The 22,005-nt window shown below is 43.2% G+C and overlaps 1 protein-coding gene across 2 annotated transcripts in view; it reads right to left on the bottom strand.

Annotated features, from left to right (window-relative positions):
* Positions 1-22,005, bottom strand: part of sh2d3ca (SH2 domain containing 3Ca) — a 98,676-nt gene that overhangs the window by 34,431 nt on the left and 42,240 nt on the right. For both annotated transcript variants that reach the window (XM_061931790.2, XM_061931791.2), the window contains exons 2-4: positions 9,161-9,289; positions 5,766-5,915; positions 2,118-2,395 (exon numbers count right to left, since the gene is read on the bottom strand). In XM_061931790.2, coding sequence (XP_061787774.1) covers positions 2,118-2,395; positions 5,766-5,915; positions 9,161-9,289 — 557 coding nt within the window. The remainder of the gene's footprint in view (positions 1-2,117; positions 2,396-5,765; positions 5,916-9,160; positions 9,290-22,005) is intronic.

Raw genomic sequence — 22,005 nt, 5'->3', positions numbered from 1 at the left:
GAAGATGACAAAAGAGGAAGAAGATGACAAAGTAGAAGAAGAGAATGAAGGAGAAAAAGAGTAAGACAAAGAAGAAGAAAAAGAAGAAGAAGAAAAATGAGGAGAGGAAGAGGGAGAAGAAATCGAAAGGCAAGAAAAAAAGAGAAAGAAGAGAAAAAAGAGAAATACAAATAAAAAGAAGACGAATAAAACAAAAGAGGGGTAGAAGACAAAAGCAAAGAAGAAAAAGAAGACGAAGACAAAAGCAAAGAAAAAAGAAGAAGTATAAGACAAAAGAGAGGAAGAAGAAGAAAACGAATAAGACAAAGAAAGAGAAGAATACAAAGAAGAGGGAGAAGAAAAGAACAAGAAAGAAGAAAAAGAAGACACAAGTGAAGAAAAAGAAGAAGAAGAAGACAAAAGCATATAAAAAAGAAGAAAATAAAGAAGACAAAGAACAAGAAGACACAGAAGGGGGAGAAGACAAGAAGAAGAAGACACAAGTTAAGAAAAAGAAAGGAAGAAAAAGAAGAAGACAAAGCTAAGAAGAAGACAAAGAAGAGGGAGAAGACAAACGTAAAGAAGATAAAGAAGACAAATGGAAGAAGAAGATTAAGAAGAAGACAAGAAGAAGAAGAAGAAAAAGACAAAGAAAAGGGAGAAGACAAGAAGAAGACAAGAAGAAGAAGGAGAAGAAGACAAAGAAAAGGGAGAAGACAAGAAGAAGAATACAAGAATAAGAAGGAGAAGGAGACAAAGAAAAGGGAGAAGACAAGAAGAAGAAGACAAGAAGAAGAAGGAGAAGAAGACAAAGAAAAGGGAGAAGACAAGAAGAAGAAGACAAAAGGAAGAAGGAGAAGAAGACAAAGAAAAGGGAGAAGACAAGAAGAAGAAGACAAGAAGAAGAAGAAGGAGAAGAAGACAAAGAAAGGGGAGTAGACAAGAAGAAGAAGAGGACAAAGACAAAGAAGAAGACAAGAAGAAGAAGTGGAAGAAGAAGACAAAAGTAAAAAAGAAAAAGAAGAAGACAAGAAAAATAAGAAGACCAAAGTTAAGAAGATAAAGAAGACAAAAAGAAGAAGAAAAATAAGAAGACAAGAAGAAGAAGGAGAAGAAGACAAAGAAAAGGGAGAAGACAAGAAGAAGAAGAGGAAGAAGAAGACAAAAGCATATAAAAAAGAAGAAAATAAAGAAGACAAAGAAGAAGAAGACACAGAAGGGGGAGAAGGCAAGAAGAAGAAGAAGAAGAAGAAGACAAAAGTTAAGAAAAAGAAGACAAAAAGAGGAAGAAAAAGAAGAAGACAAAGCTAAGAAGAAGACAAAGAAGAGGGAGAAGACAAACGTAAAGAAGATAAAGAAGACAAATGGAAGAAGAAGATTAAGAAGAAGACAAGAAGAAGAAGAAGAAGAAGAAGAAAAAGACAGAGAAAAGGGAGAAGACAAGAAGAAGACAAGAAGAAGAAGGAGAAGAAGACAAAGAAAAGGGAGAAGACAAGAAGAAGACAAGAATAAGAAGGAGAAGGAGACAAAGAAAAGGGAGAAGACAAGAAGAAGAAGGAGAAGAAGACAAAGAAAAGGGAGAAGACAAGAAGAAGAAGGAGAAGAAGACAAAGAAAAGGAAGAAGACAAGAAGAAGAAGACAAAAGGAAGAAGGAGAAGAAGACAAAGAAAAGGGAGAAGACAAGAAGAAGAAGAAGGAGAAGAAGACAAAGAAAAGGGAGTAGACAAGAAGAAGAAGACAAAAGGAAGAAGGAGAAGAAGACAAAGAAAAGGGAGAAGACAAGAAGAAGAAGACAAGAAGAAGAAGAAGGAGAAGAAGACAAAGAAAAGGGAGTAGACAAGAAGAAGAAGAGGACGAAGACAAAGAAGAAGACAAGAAGAAGAAGTGGAAGAAGAAGACAAAAGTAAAAAAGAAAAAGAAGAAGACAAGAAAAATAAGAAGACCAAAGTTAAGAAGATAAAGAAGACAAAGAGAAGAAGAAAAATAAGAAGACAAGAAGAAGAAGGAGAAGAAGACAAAGAAAAGGGAGAAGACAAGAAGAAGAAGAGGAAGAAGAAGAAGACAAAAGTAAAAAAAGAAAAAGAAGACAAAGAGAAGAAGAAGACAAGAAGAAGAAGAAGAAGAAGAAAGTCCTCACCTGTGAGGTAGCATCTTGTCTGCAGTGAGGCCGTCGGTCATGGTGACGCTGCGCCTCTTGATGTACGCCCCCCTGTGGCCGGAGGGCGAGTAGGCGGAGCCTTGCTTGGCGCTGGCGAGGGCGAAGGTGGCCTCCAGGTAGCGCAGTGGCACAGTCCTGCTGACTGGACAGTAGATGTGGACGCCGCTGGACTGGGACACGGCTTTACGCTGACTCACGTAAAAACGCACCAGGTCCTGGACCGAGTCGAAGTTCTCCCCCTCCATCACATACTGGACCTGAGATGTACAAATGACTTTTTATTATTCACCCAAACATTTCTGCTGCTAATGCTACTGGTCACATCCCCAGTGATGTTCCTGGAACCTCTGCTTGTTTCCACACCCTCCTCCAGCTCACCCAGACTGGGCTGATCAGACCCTAAGTCTCCGATTGGTCGGCTGGGGGAGAACGGGGTGGCATCGCCATACCAGGCCGTCTCTCGGGTCCCTTCCCTGCAATAGCGGCCGACCCACAGGCTGGGAGAGACCCACATGCCTGACCAACGTCAAGAGGGTCGTAAGTCTCCGATTGGTCGGCTGGGGGAGAACGGGGTGGCATCGCCATACCAGGCTGTCTCTCAAGTCCCTTCCCTGCAATAGCGGCCGACCCACAGGCTGGGAGAGACCCACATGCCTGACCAACGTCAAGAGGGTCGTAAGTCTCCGATTGGTCGGCTGGGGGAGAACGGGGTGGCATCGCCATACCAGGCCGTCTCTCAAGTCCCTTCCCTGCAATAGCGGCCGACCCACAGGCTGGGAGAGACCCACATGCCTGACCAACGTCAAGAGGGTCGTAAGTCTCCGATTGGTCGGCTGGGGGAGAACGGGGTGGCATCGCCATACCAGGCTGTCTCTCAAGTCCCTTCCCTGCAATAGCGGCCGACCCACAGGCTGGGAGAGACCCACATGCCTGACCAACGTCAAGAGGGTCGTAAGTCTCCGATTGGTCGGCTGGGGGAGAACGGGGTGGCATCGCCATACCAGGCCGTCTCTCAAGTCCCTTCCCTGCAATAGCGGCCGACCCACAGGCTGGGAGAGACCCACATGCCTGACCAACGTCAAGAGGGTCGTAAGTCTCCGATTGGTCGGCTGGGGGAGAACGGGGTGGCTTCGCCATACCAGGCCGTCTCTCAAGTCCCTTCCCTGCAATAGCGGCCGACCCACAGGCTGGGAGAGACCCACATGCCTGACCAACGTCAAGAGGGTCGTAAGTCTCCGATTGGTCGGCTGGGGGAGAACGGGGTGGCTTCGCCATACCAGGCCGTCTCTCAAGTCCCTTCCCTGCAATAGCGGCCGACCCACAGGCTGGGAGAGACCCACATGCCTGACCAATGTCAAGAGGGTCGTAAGTCTCCGATTGGTCGGCTGGGGGAGAACGGGGTGGCTTCGCCATACCAGGCCGTCTCTCAAGTCCCTTCCCTGCAATAGCGGCCGACCCACAGGCTGGGAGAGACCCACATGCCTGACCAATGTCAAGAGGTCGTAAGCTTAAGTCTGTGATCGGTCGGCCGGGGGTGGAAACAGGGTGGCATTGTCACACCAGGCTGTCTCTTGGGTCCCTTTCCTGCAATAAAGGCCGACCCGCAAGCCTGAACAACGTCAAGAGGGTCGTAAGTCTCCGATTGGTCGGCCGGTGGGGAACGGGGTGGCGTCGCCACACCAGGCCGTCTCTCAGATCCCTTCCCTGCAATAGCGGCCGACCCACAGGCTGGGAGAGACCCACATGCCTGACCAATGTCAAGAGGTCGTAAGCTTAAGTCTGTGATCGGTCGGCCGGGGGTGGAAACAGGGTGGCATTGCCACACCAGGCTGTCTCTTGGGTCCCTTTCCTGCAATAAAGGCCGACCCGCAAGCCTGAACAACGTCAAGAGGGTCGTAAGTCTCCGATTGGTCGGCCGGTGGGGAACGGGGTGGCGTCGCCACACCAGGCCGTCTCTCAGATCCCTTCCCTGCAATAGCGGCCGACCCGCAGGCTGGGAGAGACCCACATGCCTGACCAATGTCAAGAGGTCGTAAGCTTAAGTCTGTGATCGGTCGGCCGGGGGTGGAAACAGGGTGGCATTGCCACACCAGGCTGTCTCTTGGGTCCCTTTCCTGCAATAAAGGCCGACCCGCAAGCCTGAACAACGTCAAGAGGGTCGTAAGTCTCCGATTGGTCGGCCGGTGGGCAACGGGGTGGCGTCGCCACACCAGGCCGTCTCTCAGATCCCTTCCCTGCAATAGCGGCCGACCCGCAGGCTGGGAGAGACCCACATGCCTGACCAATGTCAAGAGGTCGTAAGCTTAAGTCTGTGATCGGTCGGCCGGGGGTGGAAACAGGGTGGCATTGCCACACCAGGCTGTCTCTTGGGTCCCTTTCCTGCAATAAAGGCCGACCCGCAAGCCTGAACAACGTCAAGAGGGTCGTAAGTCTCCGATTGGTCGGCCGGTGGGGAACGGGGTGGCGTCGCCACACCAGGCCGTCTCTCAGATCCCTTCCCTGCAATAGCGGCCGACCCGCAGGCTGGGAGAGACCCACATGCCTGACCAATGTCAAGAGGTCGTAAGCTTAAGTCTGTGATCGGTCGGCCGGGGGTGGAAACAGGGTGGCATTGCCACACCAGGCTGTCTCTTGGGTCCCTTTCCTGCAATAAAGGCCGACCCGCAAGCCTGAACAACGTCAAGAGGGTCGTAAGTCTCCGATTGGTCGGCCGGTGGGGAACGGGGTGGCGTCGCCACACCAGGCCGTCTCTCAGATCCCTTCCCTGCAATAGCGGCCGACCCGCAGGCTGGGAGAGACCCACATGCCTGACCAATGTCAAGAGGGTCGTAAGTCTCCGATTGGTCGGCTGGGGGAGAACGGGGTGGCATCGCCATACCAGGCCGTCTCTCAAGTCCCTTCCCTGCAATAGCGGCCGACCCGCAGGCTGGGAGAGACCCACATGCCTGACCAATGTCAAGAGGGTCGTAAGTCTCCGATTGGTCGGCTGGGGGAGAACGGGGTGGCTTCGCCATACCAGGCCGTCTCTCAAGTCCCTTCCCTGCAATAGCGGCCGACCCACAGACTGGGAGAGACCCACATGCCTGACCAATGTCAAGAGGGTCGTAAGCGTAAGTCTATGATTGGTCGGCCGGTGGGGAACGGGGGGCGTTGCCACACCAGATCGTCTCTCAGATCCCTTCCCTGCAATAGCGGCCGACCCGCAGGCTGGGAGAGACCCACATGCCTGACCAATGTCAAGGGGGTCGTGAGGACGTTGCCTTTGAGCGATCAACGGCTGCCTTCGTCTTCTATTGACATCCCGGTGGCTGCAATACCTTCCTCCAAGCGGAGTCTCGCTGGATGAGATTTTATGAGAATTTGGCCTCATGACGCAAAACATCTCCAAGTCACAAATGTACTTTGTAGACATTTTAGAAATTTGTCTCTTAATGTGGGAAAAACTGTAATGGAAAGACAGCTAGTGATTGCTATCATGGTCTGTTTCCACATGTTAGCTGTAGCTAACTCTTACAGTTATGGTATTAAGGTTGTATAGTTTTTATGTCTTGATCAAAGTGTTTAGTATTCGTAACCATCTCGAGTCACAAAATGTAACTTCAAACAAGGTGAGGTGTGGGTGTGTACCTTGGTGTCGCTGGACTTCAGCAGGACTTTGCTGATCTTCAGGTGCAGCGCCTCGTGGTCCCAGCGACAGGTCAGCACGTAGTCGCTCATGTTGACCAGGGAGTCTCGTACCAGGAAGTCTCCGTGGCGCACGACCAGAGTCTCTGACACCTGCGCACAATGTTGATGTTAGCAATAATACGCCAGCCAAATGACCTTCCAAACCACATAAGAGCATTTATCCATGAAAGTATGGAGAAGCTGCTGCTGGTGTGTTTGACAGAGAAGCAGCTGGAAGGAGATACCGTAGAAGATGTATACATTACAAAAATTATGACCCCCTACAGTGTCTGTTGAACACGTCTGCTTACAGTTTAGAGCAGTGATTCTCAAACTGTGGTACGGCTCCATCTAGTGGTACGCCAAACAATGACTTCATCAAATATTCCAACACAGTGTTACTGTTCAAACTGTGTGCAGTGTTACAGTGGACCAAATATGAAATATACTTGTTAAATAAAACCTCTACCTTGTTTTTAATGAATACTTAGACCTACAACGCTACTGTATTTAATGTTGTCATTATGGTGGTACTTAATGAATACTTAGGTCTACTACACTACTGTATTTAATGTTGTCATTATGGTGGTACTTGATGAATACTTAGGTCTACTACAGTACTGTATTTAATGTTGTCATTATGGTGGTACTTAATGAATACTTAGGTCTACTACACTGCTGTATGTTAATGTTGTAATTATGGTGGTACTTAATGAATACTTAGGTCTACTACACTACTGTATTTAATGTTGTCATTATGATGGTACTTGATGAATACTTAGGTCTACTACACTACTGTATTTAATGTTGTCATTATGGTGGTACTTAATGAATACTTAGGTCTACTACACTACTGTATTTAATGTTGTCATTATGGTGGTACTTAATGAATACTTAGGTCTACTACACTACTGTATGTTAATGTTGTAATTATGGTGGTACTTAATGAATACTTAGGTCTACTACACTACTGTATTTAATGTTGTCATTATGGTGGTACTTGATGAATACTTAGGTCTACTACACTACTGTATTTAATGTTGTCATTATGGTGGTACTCGATGAATACTTAGGTCTACTACACTACTGTATTTAATGTTGTCATTATGGTGGTACTTAATGAATACTTAGGTCTACTACACTACTGTATTTAATGTTGTCATTATGGTGGTACTCGATGAATACTTAGGTCTACTACACTACTGTATTTAATGTTGTCATTATGGTGGTACTTAAAGAATACTTAGGTCTACTACACTACTGTATTTAATGTTGTCATTATGGTGGTACTTAATGAATACTTAGGTCTACTACACTACTGTATTTAATGTTGTCATTATGGTGGTACTTAATGAATACTTAGGTCTACTACACTACTGTATGTTAATGTTGTAATTATGGTGGTACTTAATGAATACTTAGGTCTACTACACTACTGTATTTAATGTTGTCATTATGGTGGTACTTAATGAATACTTAGGTCTACTACACTGCTGTATTTAATGTTGTCATTATGGTGGTACTTAATGAATACTTAGGTCTACTACACTACTGTATTTAATGTTGTCATTATGGTGGTACTTGATGAATACTTAGGTCTACTACACTGCTGTATTTAATTATGTCATTATGGTGGTACTTGATGAATACTTAGGTCTACTACACTACTGTATTTAATGTTGTCATTATGGTGGTACTTAATGAATACTTAGGTCTACTACACTACTGTATTTAATGTTGTCATTATGGTGGTACTTAATGAATACTTAGGTCTACTACACTACTGTATGTTAATGTTGTAATTATGGTGGTACTTAATGAATACTTAGGTCTACTACACTACTGTATTTAATTATGTCATTATGGTGGTACTTAATGAATACTTAGGTCTACTACACTACTGTATTTAATGTTGTAATTATGGTGGTACTTAATGAATACTTAGGTCTACTACACTACTGTATTTAATGTTGTCATTATGGTGGTACTTAATAAATACTTAGGTCTACTACACTACTGTATTTAATGTTGTCATTATGGTGGTACTTAACGAATACTTAGGTCTACTACACTACTGTATTTAATTATGTCATTATGGTGGTACTTAATGAATACTTAGGTCTACTACACTACTGTATTTAATGTTGTCATTATGGTGGTACTTAATGAATACTTAGGTCTACTACACTACTGTATTTAATGTTGTCATTATGGTGGTACTTAATGAATACTTAGGTCTATTACACTACTGTATTTAATGTTGTCATTATGGTGGTACTTAATGAATACTTAGGTCTACTACACTACTGTATTTAATGTTGTAATTATGGTGGTACTTAATGAATACTTAGGTCTACTACACTACTGTATGTTAATGTTGTAATTATGGTGGTACTTAAAGAATACTTAGGTCTACTACACTACTGTATTTAATGTTGTCATTAGGGTGGTACTCGATGAATACTTAGGTCTACTACACTACTGTATTTAATGTTGTCATTATGGTGGTACTTAATGAATACTTAGGTCTACCACACTACTGTATGTTAATGTTGTAATTATGGTGATACTTAATGAATACTTAGGTCTACTACACTACTGTATTTAATTATGTCATTATGGTGGTACTTAATGAATACTTAGGTCTACTACACTACTGTATTTAATGTTGTCATTATGGTGGTACTTAATGAATACTTAGGTCTACTACACTACTGTATTTAATGTTGTCATTATGGTGGTACTTAATGAATACTTAGGTCTACTACACTACTGTATTTAATGTTGTCATTATGGTGGTACTTAATGAATACTTAGGTCTACTACACTACTGTATTTAATGTTGTCATTATGGTGGTGCTTAATGAATACTTAGGTCTACTACAGTACTGTATTTAATGTTGTCATTATGGTGGTACTTAATGAATACTTAGGTCTACTACACTGCTGTATTTAATGTTGTCATTATGGTGGTACTTGATGAATACTTAGGTCTACTACACTACTGTATTTAATTATGTCATTATGGTGGTACTTAATGAATACTTAGGTCTACTACACTACTGTATTTAATGTTGTCATTATGGTGGTACTCGATGAATACTTAGGTCTACTACACTACTGTATTTAATGTTGTCATTATGGTGGTACTTAATGAATACTTAGGTCTACTACACTACTGTATTTAATGTTGTCATTATGGTGGTACTTAATGAATACTTAGGTCTACTACACTACTGTATTTAATGTTGTCATTATGGTGGTACTTGATGAATACTTAGGTCTACTGCACTACTTCAGCATTAGCTCCTGATGTACTGGCTAGTACTTGCTTGAAAAGTGTGCTGGGTACGCACCTCCCTGGGTATGTGTCCATGGTACCAGCCGTGGCTCCTGATGTCGGTGGGGCTGAGCTTCAGCTCCTCTTCCAGCTCCTTGAGCAGCTTCTCAGGAGGAGACTCCAGCAGGTACTTCTCCTTGGAGAACTGAAGGACAACCAGGAGTCACAACCAGGGAACAAAGTACACTAGCAGCATCTACTTCTGTTACACACACACACACACACACACACACACACACACAAAAGTATATCATGGGTACACACACAAAGGCTAGCGAGCTGGGAGAGGAGGAAACTCCCAACGAGTTCACACGTTTCTGCTCGTTGGGAGTTTCCTCCTCTCCCAGCTGGCTAGCCTCAACCTGAACTTTGGTATTTATCGTGATGACGGACTGGCAGTGTGTCGCGCCTCGCCAAGGAGCAGCGAGAATACCAAGAAGGGCATATGCCAAATTTTCAAAGAGAACGGCCTACGGATCACGATTGAAGCCAACAAGCAAACCGTCAACTTCCTCGACGTCACTATCAACTTGAGAAATAACAGCTACCAACCATTCACGAAATCCAACACAACACTCCAATACGTGCACCATGACAGCAACCACCCACCCACCACCACGAAAAGAATACCTACCGGAATTAATAAAAGGCTATCGATGCTGTCATCTAGCAAAGCTGAATTTGACCAAGCAACCCCCCCGTACCAAAAAGCACTTGATGAAAGCGGATACACCTGATATCACACATACAAGTAAACACTCTGCAGGACTGCTTGTATCGCACATGATATCACACACAAGTAAACACTCTGCAGAACTGCTTGTATCACACATGATATCACAGACAAGTAACCACTCTGCAGGACTGCTTGTTTGGCACATGATATCGCACACACAAGTAAACACTCTGCAGGACTGCTTGTATCACACATGATATCACACATACAAGTAAACACTCTGCAGGACAGTTTGTATCGCACATGATATCACACATACAAGTAAATACTCTGCAGGACTGTTTGTACTGCACATTATATCACACACAAGTAAACACTCTGCAGAACTGCTTGTATCACACATGATATCACAGACAAGTAACCACTCTGCAGGACTGCTTGTTTGGCACATGATATCGCACACACAAGTAAACACTCTGCAGGACTGCTTGTATCGCACATGATATCACACATACAAGTAAACACTCTGCAGGACAGTTTGTATCGCACATGATATCACACATACAAGTAAATACTCTGCAGGACTGCGTGTGTCGCACATGATATCACACATACAAGTAAACACTCTGCAGGACAGTTTGTATCACACTTGATATCACACACACAAGTAAACACTCTGCAGGACTGCTTGTATCGCACATGCTATCACACACACAAGTAAACACTCTACAGGACTGCTTGCATCGCACTTGATATCACACACACAAGTAAACACTCTGCAGGACTGCTTGTATCACACTTGATATCACACACACAAGTAAACACTCTGCAGGACTGCTTGTATCGCACTTGATATCACACACACAAGTAACCACTCTGCAGGACTGCTTGTATCGCACTTGATATCACACACACAAGTAAACACTCTGCAGGACTGCTTGTATCGCACATGATATCACACACAAGTAAACACTCTGCAGAACTGCTTGTATCACACATGATATCACAGACAAGTAACCACTCTGCAGGACTGCTTGTTTGGCACATGATATCGCACACACAAGTAAACACTCTGCAGGACTGCTTGTATCGCACATGCTATCACACACACAAGTAAACACTCTGCAGGACTGCTTGTATCACACATGATATCACACGTACAAGTAAAACCTCTGCAGGACTGCTTGTATCACACATGATATCACAGACAAGTAACCACTCTGCAGGACTGCTTGTTTGGCACATGATATCGCACACACAAGTAAACACTCTGCAGGACTGCTTGTATCGCACATGCTATCACACACACAAGTAAACACTCTGCAGGACTGCTTGTATCGCACATGATATCACACACAAGTAAACACTCTGCAGAACTGCTTGTATCACACATGATATCACAGACAAGTAACCACTCTGCAGGACTGCTTGTTTGGCACATGATATCGCACACACAAGTAAACACTCTGCAGGACTGCTTGTATCGCACATGCTATCACACACACAAGTAAACACTCTGCAGGACTGCTTGTATCACACATGATATCACACACACAAGTAAACACACTGGAGGACTGCTTGTATCGCACATGATATCACACACAAGTAAATGTTATATTCCCATGTGTGTGCATGTATAGAGAAGAAGATGTATTGTAAGGGTCGAGTGTGTGCTAAACAGACACTTGGAGGACATTTTTGTTTTGTTTTTCAGCCGGCGGGGGCTTGCCTCTGACCCTGTTGTCATGGCAACGCCCCAAAGCGGTGGTACTGGCAGTGGGGGGGTGGAGGGGAAAATAAGGGGGGTCCCAGCGATGCTCAAAGCACATGACACGCTGGTGAAGTCACATGACCACTTATTGGATGTTAAGCCCCTCCCACTGACACCTAGTGGCTGGCTGGCAGGACCATGATGAATTTCCCCCAGGGATCAATAAAGTACTTTCTATTCTATTTTATTCTAAGTGGTGACAAACTCTCAGTGTCATACACATGTTGACCTACAGCTCCAAATACTCCATGTTGTTATGAAATATTGACATATTTAATGACTTCAAGTCAAATATTACACTTTCAATTTTTTGTGGAGGAAAACATGACATATTTTGTGTTTTTGCCATATCAAAAACAAAGATATATTTGACAATAAGGGCATAAACAAACATTTGTAAAGTCATGTCAAAACGTACTATTGACATGATGTAAATACTGTATGACCTACAGTATGTTCAAGACTTTTATGAGTGGGACCCTTTGGGATCCCCAATCGTTTGTTCCCGAAAGACAGTCATTGCTCAAAAAGTCATAATGTTGTTGTCATGTCTGTATTATCATGTTTTGTTTTAAGTCATGTTTTGTTTAGTTTCTGTCTTTTCACTCCCTTGTCTGGTCACCATAGCAACCATTAGTTTTCACCTGTCACGTCACGCACCTGTTTCACGTTTTGAGTCACGCACCTGCTTTCACTAATCATGCCCATAGTATTTAAGTTCATTCATTTTCTGTTGTTCGTCCTGACGACCTCAACACATTTATGCTCTGTTCATGCCTGATACTTCTTTTCATGTCAATTCCTCAAGCAACTACTTTTGTCCAAGCCAAGTAAGTTTTTGTTCCATATTTATAGCATACCTGCCAACTTTTGAAATCAGAAAAACCTAGTAGCCAGGGTCCAGGGGTTGCAGGCCCCGGTAGGTCCAGGACAAAGTCCTGGTGGGGGGTTCAGGCTTCGCCCCCCCCCCCGACGCAAAATGATTATTAGCATTCAGACAGGTTAAAATGTTGCTAAAACCATCACTTTTCTATCAGTCACAGTGACTTTTCAAAACAAAAATATTACAGCAAAAATCATATGGGTTGATTGACATGTTTATTCTGTAAGCTAACTTCAATAGTTTGAAATTATTTTGACAGTTAATGCCAGTTATCCTGTCAACCTTTCACAAGACTTCAATTTGTTAATTGAAAGTATAAACAGTATAAACACTTTTTACAGTAAACAAATGGTAAAACAGTACTAAACAATTCCATTAAAAAAAAAATTGGTGTCATTATTAACTTTCTGTCCAAGCTTGTATAATCTACTGCCTTGTTCAATTGTAAAAAATATTCTGTGCCTAAAATTCACATTTCTATCACAATTATCATACTGTAAACATGGTAAGCTAACTTCATTAAAATTAATAGTCCTGTCAATAGCATGGAATTACAATTCAAATGTAGTTTTTTTGTAAGCCTTTCAAAAGAATTCAAAATATGAAAAATTCATGAAAATTAATTTAAGCCATCAGACACTTGAAAAGTGGCACATCACATCTCTAATGTAATCATTTGAACTTTTCAACAGAAATAGCACTGCAAAAATATTAAGGACATACTTCTGTATTTTGGTAGTTATGCTGTCAACATTTAACAAGATTTCTTCAACTTGGACTTGAAAGCATAAATAGTATAAACACTTTTAACAGTATGTCGTGCTGTGAAATACAGCCGACAGGATTACGCACCAAACACGAAGCAAGGCCAAAGCGCATGCATGGTGCAGGAGAACAAAGGACTTCTTTCATTTAAGGTTTGTGATAAACCATCAAACTCATTCGTTAAAAGGACTCTATAGTAATATAAAGCGAATTTTTCTGGACATTATCATGCAAGAAAAGTTTATTTTTGGGACCGCGATCACCGCGTAATGATTTTTAAAGGTTGCATTACAAACATTTAACTGTCCCATGTGATCAGCCAGTGCGATTGGAAGTCCATGCTCAATTATTGCCTCCGTAAATAAAACTTCGGCATTTATCACATCCAAAGAATCTGTTTGGGCGACGAAAAACGTTGAAAGTTTTCCACTTGTATCGCTAGCAACGGCATTAGACTTGTGTTTTTTTGTCTCAACGTGGTCTTTTACATCGCTAATTCCTCCGTGTCCGATCGAAAAATCTTGTCTGCACAAGGTGCAATTCGCGTAGTTTTCACCCTTTTTTTTTTTTTTAATTAATGAAAAACCGTATTTTTTATCACTGCAACCGTAACCCGGAATAGGTTGATGAAAACCGTACGAATTACGGGAAAACCGGAGTAGTTGGCAGGTATGCATAATGTGTCACACATAATATGTGACACATACAGTAAGTGGAGGACGTACACAACGTTGAGTAATATAGTCAGACATGACATGTAGGGAGTGCATGACCTGCCATCAAAGGAAAAACACTGCTGACATTCCTATTTCAGAATACCTCTTCCTGTGTGTGTGTGTGTGTGTGTGTGTTAGATGAACATCATGCCGGAAGATATCCAGTACTATGACCCTGCCCAAAGCCCCGAGTGCCCTCTACACGCATGTGTGTGTGTGTTTGTGTGTGTGTGTGTGTGTGTGTGTTTGTGTGTGTGTTCCTTGTACGGACTGCTACCAGTCCTGACAACAGTATGTGTGTGTGTGTGTGTGTGTGTGTGTGTGTGTGTGTGTGTGTGTGTGTGTGTGTGTGTGTGTGTGTTTGTTCTTGTATTTCTACCCTTCTTGAGATATCAGCAAGGAAAAGTACCTTCCATATGAGGACCCGTGAACAAGTTCGGAGGTCTCAAGAAGGTAAGGAATACAAAAATGTGTGTGTGTGTGCACTTGTCTCACCATCCTTGTGTGGACATACACTTGACAAACCAACCTTTCTGTGAGGACCTTTTGACGTGTGAGGACATTTTCCTGGTCCTCACAACTACAGAAGTAAAATATTTTGTTTTACTTTGTGTGTTTTGCATTCTGAAGTGAGGTTGCAACTCTCTACTCCCATCTAGTGGTAGATATACATGTTTCCATCATTCTAGCTATAGTGGAAAGGGGGGCCCTCCCAATCTACTAACCAAACGTGGGTCCACACAAAGTAGGCAAGACATGTATGTGTGTGTGTGTGTGTGTGTGTGTGTGTATGTGTGTTCTTGTATTTTTAGCCTTCTTGAGACATCAGCAAGGAAAAGTGCCGTCCATATGAGGACCCGTGAACAAGTTTGGAGGTCTCAAGAAGGTAGAGAAATACAAAAATATGTGTGTGTGTGTGTGTGTGTGTTTGTTCTTGTATTTCTACCCTTCTTGAGATATCAGCAAGGAAAAGTACCTTCCATATGAGGACCCGTGAACAAGTTCGGAGGTCTCAAGAAGGTAAGGAATACAAAAATGTGTGTGTGTGTGTGTGTGTGTGTGTGTGTGTGTGAATTGGATCCATGTCACACACAGTGTTAGTGATGAGAGGGAAAAGGTCCAGAAAAAAGGTGTGTGATGTAAAGTATGGACGCATGAAACATTTGTTGACACGTTTGTGTGCGTGAAATTACAAGCACATTCCACTAAAATGAGCGACTAACGAGGCGCTACACGCACACACACACCTGCTTTTTGGCACTGAAATGGCCAATGCCACGCCTTAAACACTGTTGCTATGGTAACACTGTCGTCCCAACACCCCCAGCTGGTGTTCACCCGTAAGGAAGGAAAGTGTGTGTGCGTGTGTGTGTGTGTGTGCGAAAGAGAGGTTAACGTGCTGCTCTGTCATGTGTAGCGGTGTGCACTGGCCAGGAAAACAGGGCAGGTGGTCACGGCATCCTCTTGGCGTGTTCCTCCGGTTGTGGCACGGGCAGAAGCGGGAAATGGGCGTTGCAAACATGAATGGATCAATATCCCAGATCAATATACCAGATCAATATCCCAGATCAATATCCGAGGCAAAAGACTTCCCAGGTCTGGGAATAAATAAATGTGATGAAAATAGTATCAATCTCACGCAGCGTCCCAAGACATTTGGAGAGTTAATGAGGAGGAACCACAGATCCCTCCCCCATCAACAACAATGCTAATCCAGCAAACTTTGTGAGAGACAACAACAATCACTTTGGGAAAAATGATGATAAAGGACATTATATTTTTGAGCCCGAACACAAAGAGGATGAACAAAAAGTTTTAGAAGCCGAGTGCTAAACGGATGTATTGTGACACTATAGCATTGCTAGGTGCTAAACATACGAACTAACCATAATAAAACAAAGACTTACTGTAATAGCCTTCCCGGTAAGGTCTATTCAGGTGTACTGGAGAGGAGGCTACGCCGGATAGTCGAACCTCGGATTCAGGAGGAACAGTGTGGTTTTCGTCCTGGTCGTGGAACTGTGGACCAGCTCTATACTCTCGGCAGGGTCCTTGAGGGTGCATGGGAGTTTGCCCAACCAGTCTACATGTGTTTTGTGGACTTGGAGAAGGCATTCGACCGTGTACCCCGGGAAGTCCTGTGGGGAGTGCTCAGAGAGTACGGGGTAACGGACTGTCTTATTGTGGCAGTCTGCTCCCTGTATGATCAGTGTCAGAGCTTGGTCCGCATTGCCGGCAGTAAGTCGGACACGTTTCCAGTGAGGGTTGGACTCCGCCAAGGCTGCCCTTTGTCACCGATTCTGTTCATAACCTTTATGGACAGAATTTCTAGGCGCAGTCAGGGCGTTGAGGGGATCAGGTTTGGTGGCTGCAGGATTAGGTCTCTGCTATTTGCAGATGATGTGGTCCTGATGGCTTCCTCCGGCCAAGATCTTCAGCTCTCACTGGATCGGTTCGCAGCCGAGTGTGAAGCGACTGGGATGGGAATCAGCACCTCCAAGTCCGAGTCCATGGTTCTCGCCCGGAAAAGGGTGGAGTGCCATCTCCGGGTTGGGGAGGAGATCTTGCCCCAAGTGGAGGAGTTCAAGTACCTCGGAGTCTTGTTCACGAGTGGGGAAAGAGTGGATCGTGAGATCGACAGGCGGATCGGTGCGGCGTCTTCAGTAATGCAGACGCTGTATCGATCCGTTGTGGTGAAGAAGGAGCTGAGCCGGATTTACCGGTCGATCTACGTTCCCATCCTCACCTATGGTCATGAGCTTTGGGTCATGACCGAAAGGACAAGATCACGGGTACAAGCGGCCGAAATGAGTTTCCTCCGCCGAGTGGTGGGGCTCTCCCTTAGAGATAGGGTGAGAAGCTCTGTCATCCGGGGGGAGCTCAAAGTAAAGCCGCTGCTCCTCCACATCGAGAGGAGCCAGATGAGGTGGTTCGGGCATCTGGTCAGGATGCCACCCGAACGCCTCCCTAGGAAGGTGTTTCGGGCACGTCCGACCGGTAGGAGGCCACGGGGAAGACCCAGGACACGCTGGGAAGACTATCTCTCCCGGCTGGCCTGGGAACGCCTCGGGATCCCCCGGGAGGAGCTGGACGAAGTGGCTGGGGAGAGGGAAGTCTGGGCTTCCCTGCTTAAGCTGCTGCCCCCGCGACCCGACCTCGGATAAGCGGAAGAAGATGGATGGATGGATGGATGGATTACTGTAATATTTCCTCTCTCGCTGGAATGCCGACCGACGGGACGTTCACATAATTCCGTTTAGATGAAGAATCAATTGCAATCCTCACAAAGGGTTAAAAAAAAAAAAGTTGCCGCAACTAGCATCTTTTGGTGTCTTTTTCGGCATCTTTGGGGATGTGAAAGTGTAGCAGCCTGTACTTATAATAACAATATCACTCATATTTGCTTCATTTCAGGATATGACATTTAAATGGAGTATTGTTGGTGAATGTTTTTAGAGAGCATACCTGCCAACTTTTGAAATCAGAAAAACCTAGTAGCCAGGGTCCAGGGGCCGCAGGCCCCGGTAGGACCAGGACAAAGTCCTGGTGGGGGGCTTTGCCCCCCGACGCAAAATGATTATTAGCATTCAGACAGGTTAAAATGTTGCTAAAACCATCACTTTTCTATCAGTCACAGTGACTTTTCAAAACAAAAATGTTACAGCAAAAATCATATGGGTTGATTGACATGTTTATTCTGTAAGCTAACTTCAATAGTTTGAAATTATTTGGACAGTTAATGCCAGTTATCCTGTCAACCTTTCACAAGACTTCAATTTGTTAATTGAAAGTATAAACACTTTTTACAGTAAACAAATGGTAAAACAGTACTAAACAATTCCATAAAAAAAAAAATTGGTGTCATTATTAACTTTCTGTCCAAGCTTGTATAATCTACTGCCTTGTTCAATTGTAAAAAATATTCTGTGCCTAAAATTCACATTTCTATCACAATTATCATACTGTAAACATGGTAAGCTAACTTCATTAAAATTAATAGTCCTGTCAATAGCATGGAATTACAATTCAAATGTAGTTTTTTTGTAAGCCTTTCAAAAGAATACAAAATATGAAAAATGAATGAAAATTAATTGAAGCCATCAGACACTTGAAAAGTGGCACATCACATCTCTAATGTAATCATTTGAACTTTTCAACAGAAATAGCACTGCAAAAATATTAAGGACATAATTCTGTATTTTGGTAGTTATGCTGTCAACATTTAACAAGATTTCTTCAACTTGGACTTGAAAGCATAAATAGTATAAACACTTTTAACAGTATAACAGTACTAAACAATTCCAATAGATAACATTGGTGTCATTACCTTTTTGTGGCTAAAATCCAAATTTATTCTAGTCCATGCTCAATTATTGCCTACGTAAATAAAACTTCGGCATTTATCACATCCAAAGAATCTGTTTGGGCGACGACAAAAAACGTTGAAAGTTTTCCACTTGTATCGCTAGCAACGGCATTAGACTTGTGTTTTTTTGTCCCAACGTGGTCTTTTACATCGCTAATTCCTCCGTGTCCGATCGAAAAATCTTTTCTGCACAAGGTGCAATTCGCGTAGTTTTCACCCTTTTTGGAACGGATAATTCTTCCCGGATAGGCTTTTGAATATTCTTCACGGAATGACTGCAGTTTTCTTTTCGGTTTAAGACTCGTTTGCGATTTTTTTCCGGCTGATTCCATGATCGTTCGCTCGTTTGGAAACAATGGCAACTGGTGCCTCGTGCTTGGCAGCGGTGCTATAAATAGCCTCGCGCATGGCATTCGGAATGGCTCGATAGGAAGTTACGGGAAGCAGTGTCGATTGTCATTGTTGTTACGCGATTTCGTGAATAAAACTTAAAAAAAATAAAAAAAATTTAATTAATGAAAAACCGTATTTTTTATCACTGCAACCGTAACCCGGAATAGGTTGATGAAAACCGCACTAATTACGGGAAAACCGGAGTAGTTGGCAGGTATGAGAGAGTATAATGACAAATTTATTTACCATTTATAATGCATAATAAAATAAAAACATATGTGTTCATGTCTTACATAAGGATTGTGAATGATAAACAGCACAACTCTTCACAATGTTTGCATATTTCCAGTATGACTGCTCTAATAATATGGTCAGAGTACTGACGTACAATCTATGCAAATTACCAAAGGTATTCCAAAACGGTCGATTGCATTTTGAGATGTTTAGACAGTATTTTGTACAGGAAGTAGTACCAGAGTCATGTTGGACACATGTGTGTACAGGAAGTAGTACCAGAGTCATGTTGGACACATGTTGTGTGTACAGGAAGTAGTATTAGAGTCATGTTGGACACATGTTGTGTGTACAGGAAGTAGTACCAGAGTCATGTTGGACACATGTTGTGTGTACAGGAAGTAGTACCAGAGTCATGTTGGACACATGTTGTGTGTACAGGAAGTAGTACCAGAGTCATGTTGGACACATGTTGTGTGTACAGGAAGTAGTACCAGAGTCATGTTGGACACATGTTGTGTGTACAGGAAGTAGTACCAGAGTCATCTTGGACACATGTTGTGTGTACAGGAAGTAGTACCAGAGTCATCTTGGACACATGTTGTGTGTACAGGAAGTAGTACCAGAGTCATCTTGGACACATGTTGTGTGTACAGGAAGTAGTACCAGAGTCATCTTGGACACATGTTGTGTGTACAGGAAGTAGTACCAGAGTCATCTTGGACACATGTTGTGTGTACAGGAAGTAGTACTAGAGTCATCTTGGACACATGTTGTGTGTACAGGAAGTAGTACCAGAGTCATGTTGGACACATGTTGTGTGTACAGGAAGTAGTACCAGAGTCATCTTGGACACACGTTGTGTGTACAGGAAGTAGTACCAGAGTCATGTTGGACACATGTTGTGTGTACAGGAAGTAGTACCAGAGTCATGTTGGACACATGTTGTGTGTACAGGAAGTAGTACCAGAGTCATCTTGGACACATGTTGTGTGTACAGGAAGTAGTACCAGAGTCATCTTGGACACATGTTGTGTGTACAGGAAGTAGTACCAGAGTATTCTTGGACACATGTTGTGTGTACAGGAAGTAGTACCAGAGTCATCTTGGACACATGTTGTGTGTACAGGAAGTAGTACCAGAGTCATCTTGGACACATGTTGTGTGTACAGGAAGTAGTACCAGAGTCATGTTGGACACATGTTGTGTGTACAGGAAGTAGTACCAGAGTCATGTTGGACACATGTTGTGTGTACAGGAAGTAGTACCAGAGTCATCTTGGACACATGTTGTGTGTACAGGAAGTAGTACCAGAGTATTCTTGGACACATGTTGTGTGTACAGGAAGTAGTACCAGAGTCATCTTGGACACATGTTGTGTGTACAGGAAGTAGTACCAGAGTCATCTTGGACACATGTTGTGTGTACAGGAAGTAGTACCAGAGTATTCTTGGACACATGTTGTGTGTACAGGAAGTAGTACCAGAGTCATCTTGGACACATGTTGTGTGTACAGGAAGTAGTACCAGAGTCATCTTGGACACATGTTGTGTGTACAGGAAGTAGTACCAGAGTCATCTTGGACACATGTTGTGTGTACAGGAAGTAGTACCAGAGTCATCTTGGACACATGTTGTGTGTACAGGAAGTAGTACCAGAGTCATCTTGGACACATGTTGTGTGTACAGGAAGTAGTACTAGAGTCATCTTGGACACATGTTGTGTGTACAGGAAGTAGTACCAGAGTCATGTTGGACACATGTTGTGTGTACAGGAAGTAGTACCAGAGTCATCTTGGACACACGTTGTGTGTACAGGAAGTAGTACCAGAGTCATGTTGGACACATGTTGTGTGTACAGGAAGTAGTACCAGAGTCATGTTGGACACATGTTGTGTGTACAGGAAGTAGTACCAGAGTCATCTTGGACACATGTTGTGTGTACAGGAAGTAGTACCAGAGTCATCTTGGACACATGTTGTGTGTACAGGAAGTAGTACCAGAGTATTCTTGGACACATGTTGTGTGTACAGGAAGTAGTACCAGAGTCATCTTGGACACATGTTGTGTGTACAGGAAGTAGTACCAGAGTCATCTTGGACACATGTTGTGTGTACAGGAAGTAGTACCAGAGTCATGTTGGACACATGTTGTGTGTACAGGAAGTAGTACCAGAGTCATGTTGGACACATGTTGTGTGTACAGGAAGTAGTACCAGAGTCATCTTGGACACATGTTGTGTGTACAGGAAGTAGTACCAGAGTATTCTTGGACACATGTTGTGTGTACAGGAAGTAGTACCAGAGTCATCTTGGACACATGTTGTGTGTACAGGAAGTAGTACCAGAGTCATCTTGGACACATGTTGTGTGTACAGGAAGTAGTACCAGAGTATTCTTGGACACATGTTGTGTGTACAGGAAGTAGTACCAGAGTCATCTTGGACACATGTTGTGTGTACAGGAAGTAGTACCAGAGTCATCTTGGACACATGTTGTGTGTACAGGAAGTAGTACCAGAGTCATCTTGGACACATGTTGTGTGTACAGGAAGTAGTACCAGAGTCATGTTGGACACATGTTGTGTGTACAGGAAGTAGTATTAGAGTCATCTGGGACTAGCGTGTATGCTAGTTGCTAAATGTCATCCTTCTCCATTAGCAAGGTGTGTAATAGATTTTGCAGCAGTTAGTGTGTCAGGATGTTGACAAGTGTGACTAATGCTGATGAATTTAATGTCCAGTCACTGCTGCAATGACATCTTCATTACTATTACAATGACATCTTCATTACTATAATAATGACATCTTCATTACAATTATAATGACATCTTCATTACCAGAGGTGGGTAGTAACGCGCTACATTTACTCCGTTACATCTACCTGAGTAACTTTTGGGATAAATTGTACTTCTAAGAGTAGTTTTAATGCAACATACTTTTACTTTTACTTGAGTATATTTATAGAGAAGAAACGCTACTTTTACTCCGCTACTTTTATCTACATTCATTCATTTTTATCGATCCGTTAATGCACGCTTTGTTTGTTTTGGTCTGTCA

Source organism: Nerophis lumbriciformis, linkage group LG39 (assembly GCF_033978685.3).
Source record: "Nerophis lumbriciformis linkage group LG39, RoL_Nlum_v2.1, whole genome shotgun sequence".
NCBI lineage: Eukaryota > Metazoa > Chordata > Actinopteri > Syngnathiformes > Syngnathidae > Nerophis > Nerophis lumbriciformis.
The sequence above is the reverse complement of the archived record's forward strand: the minus strand, read 5'-3'. Positions and strand labels throughout refer to the sequence as shown.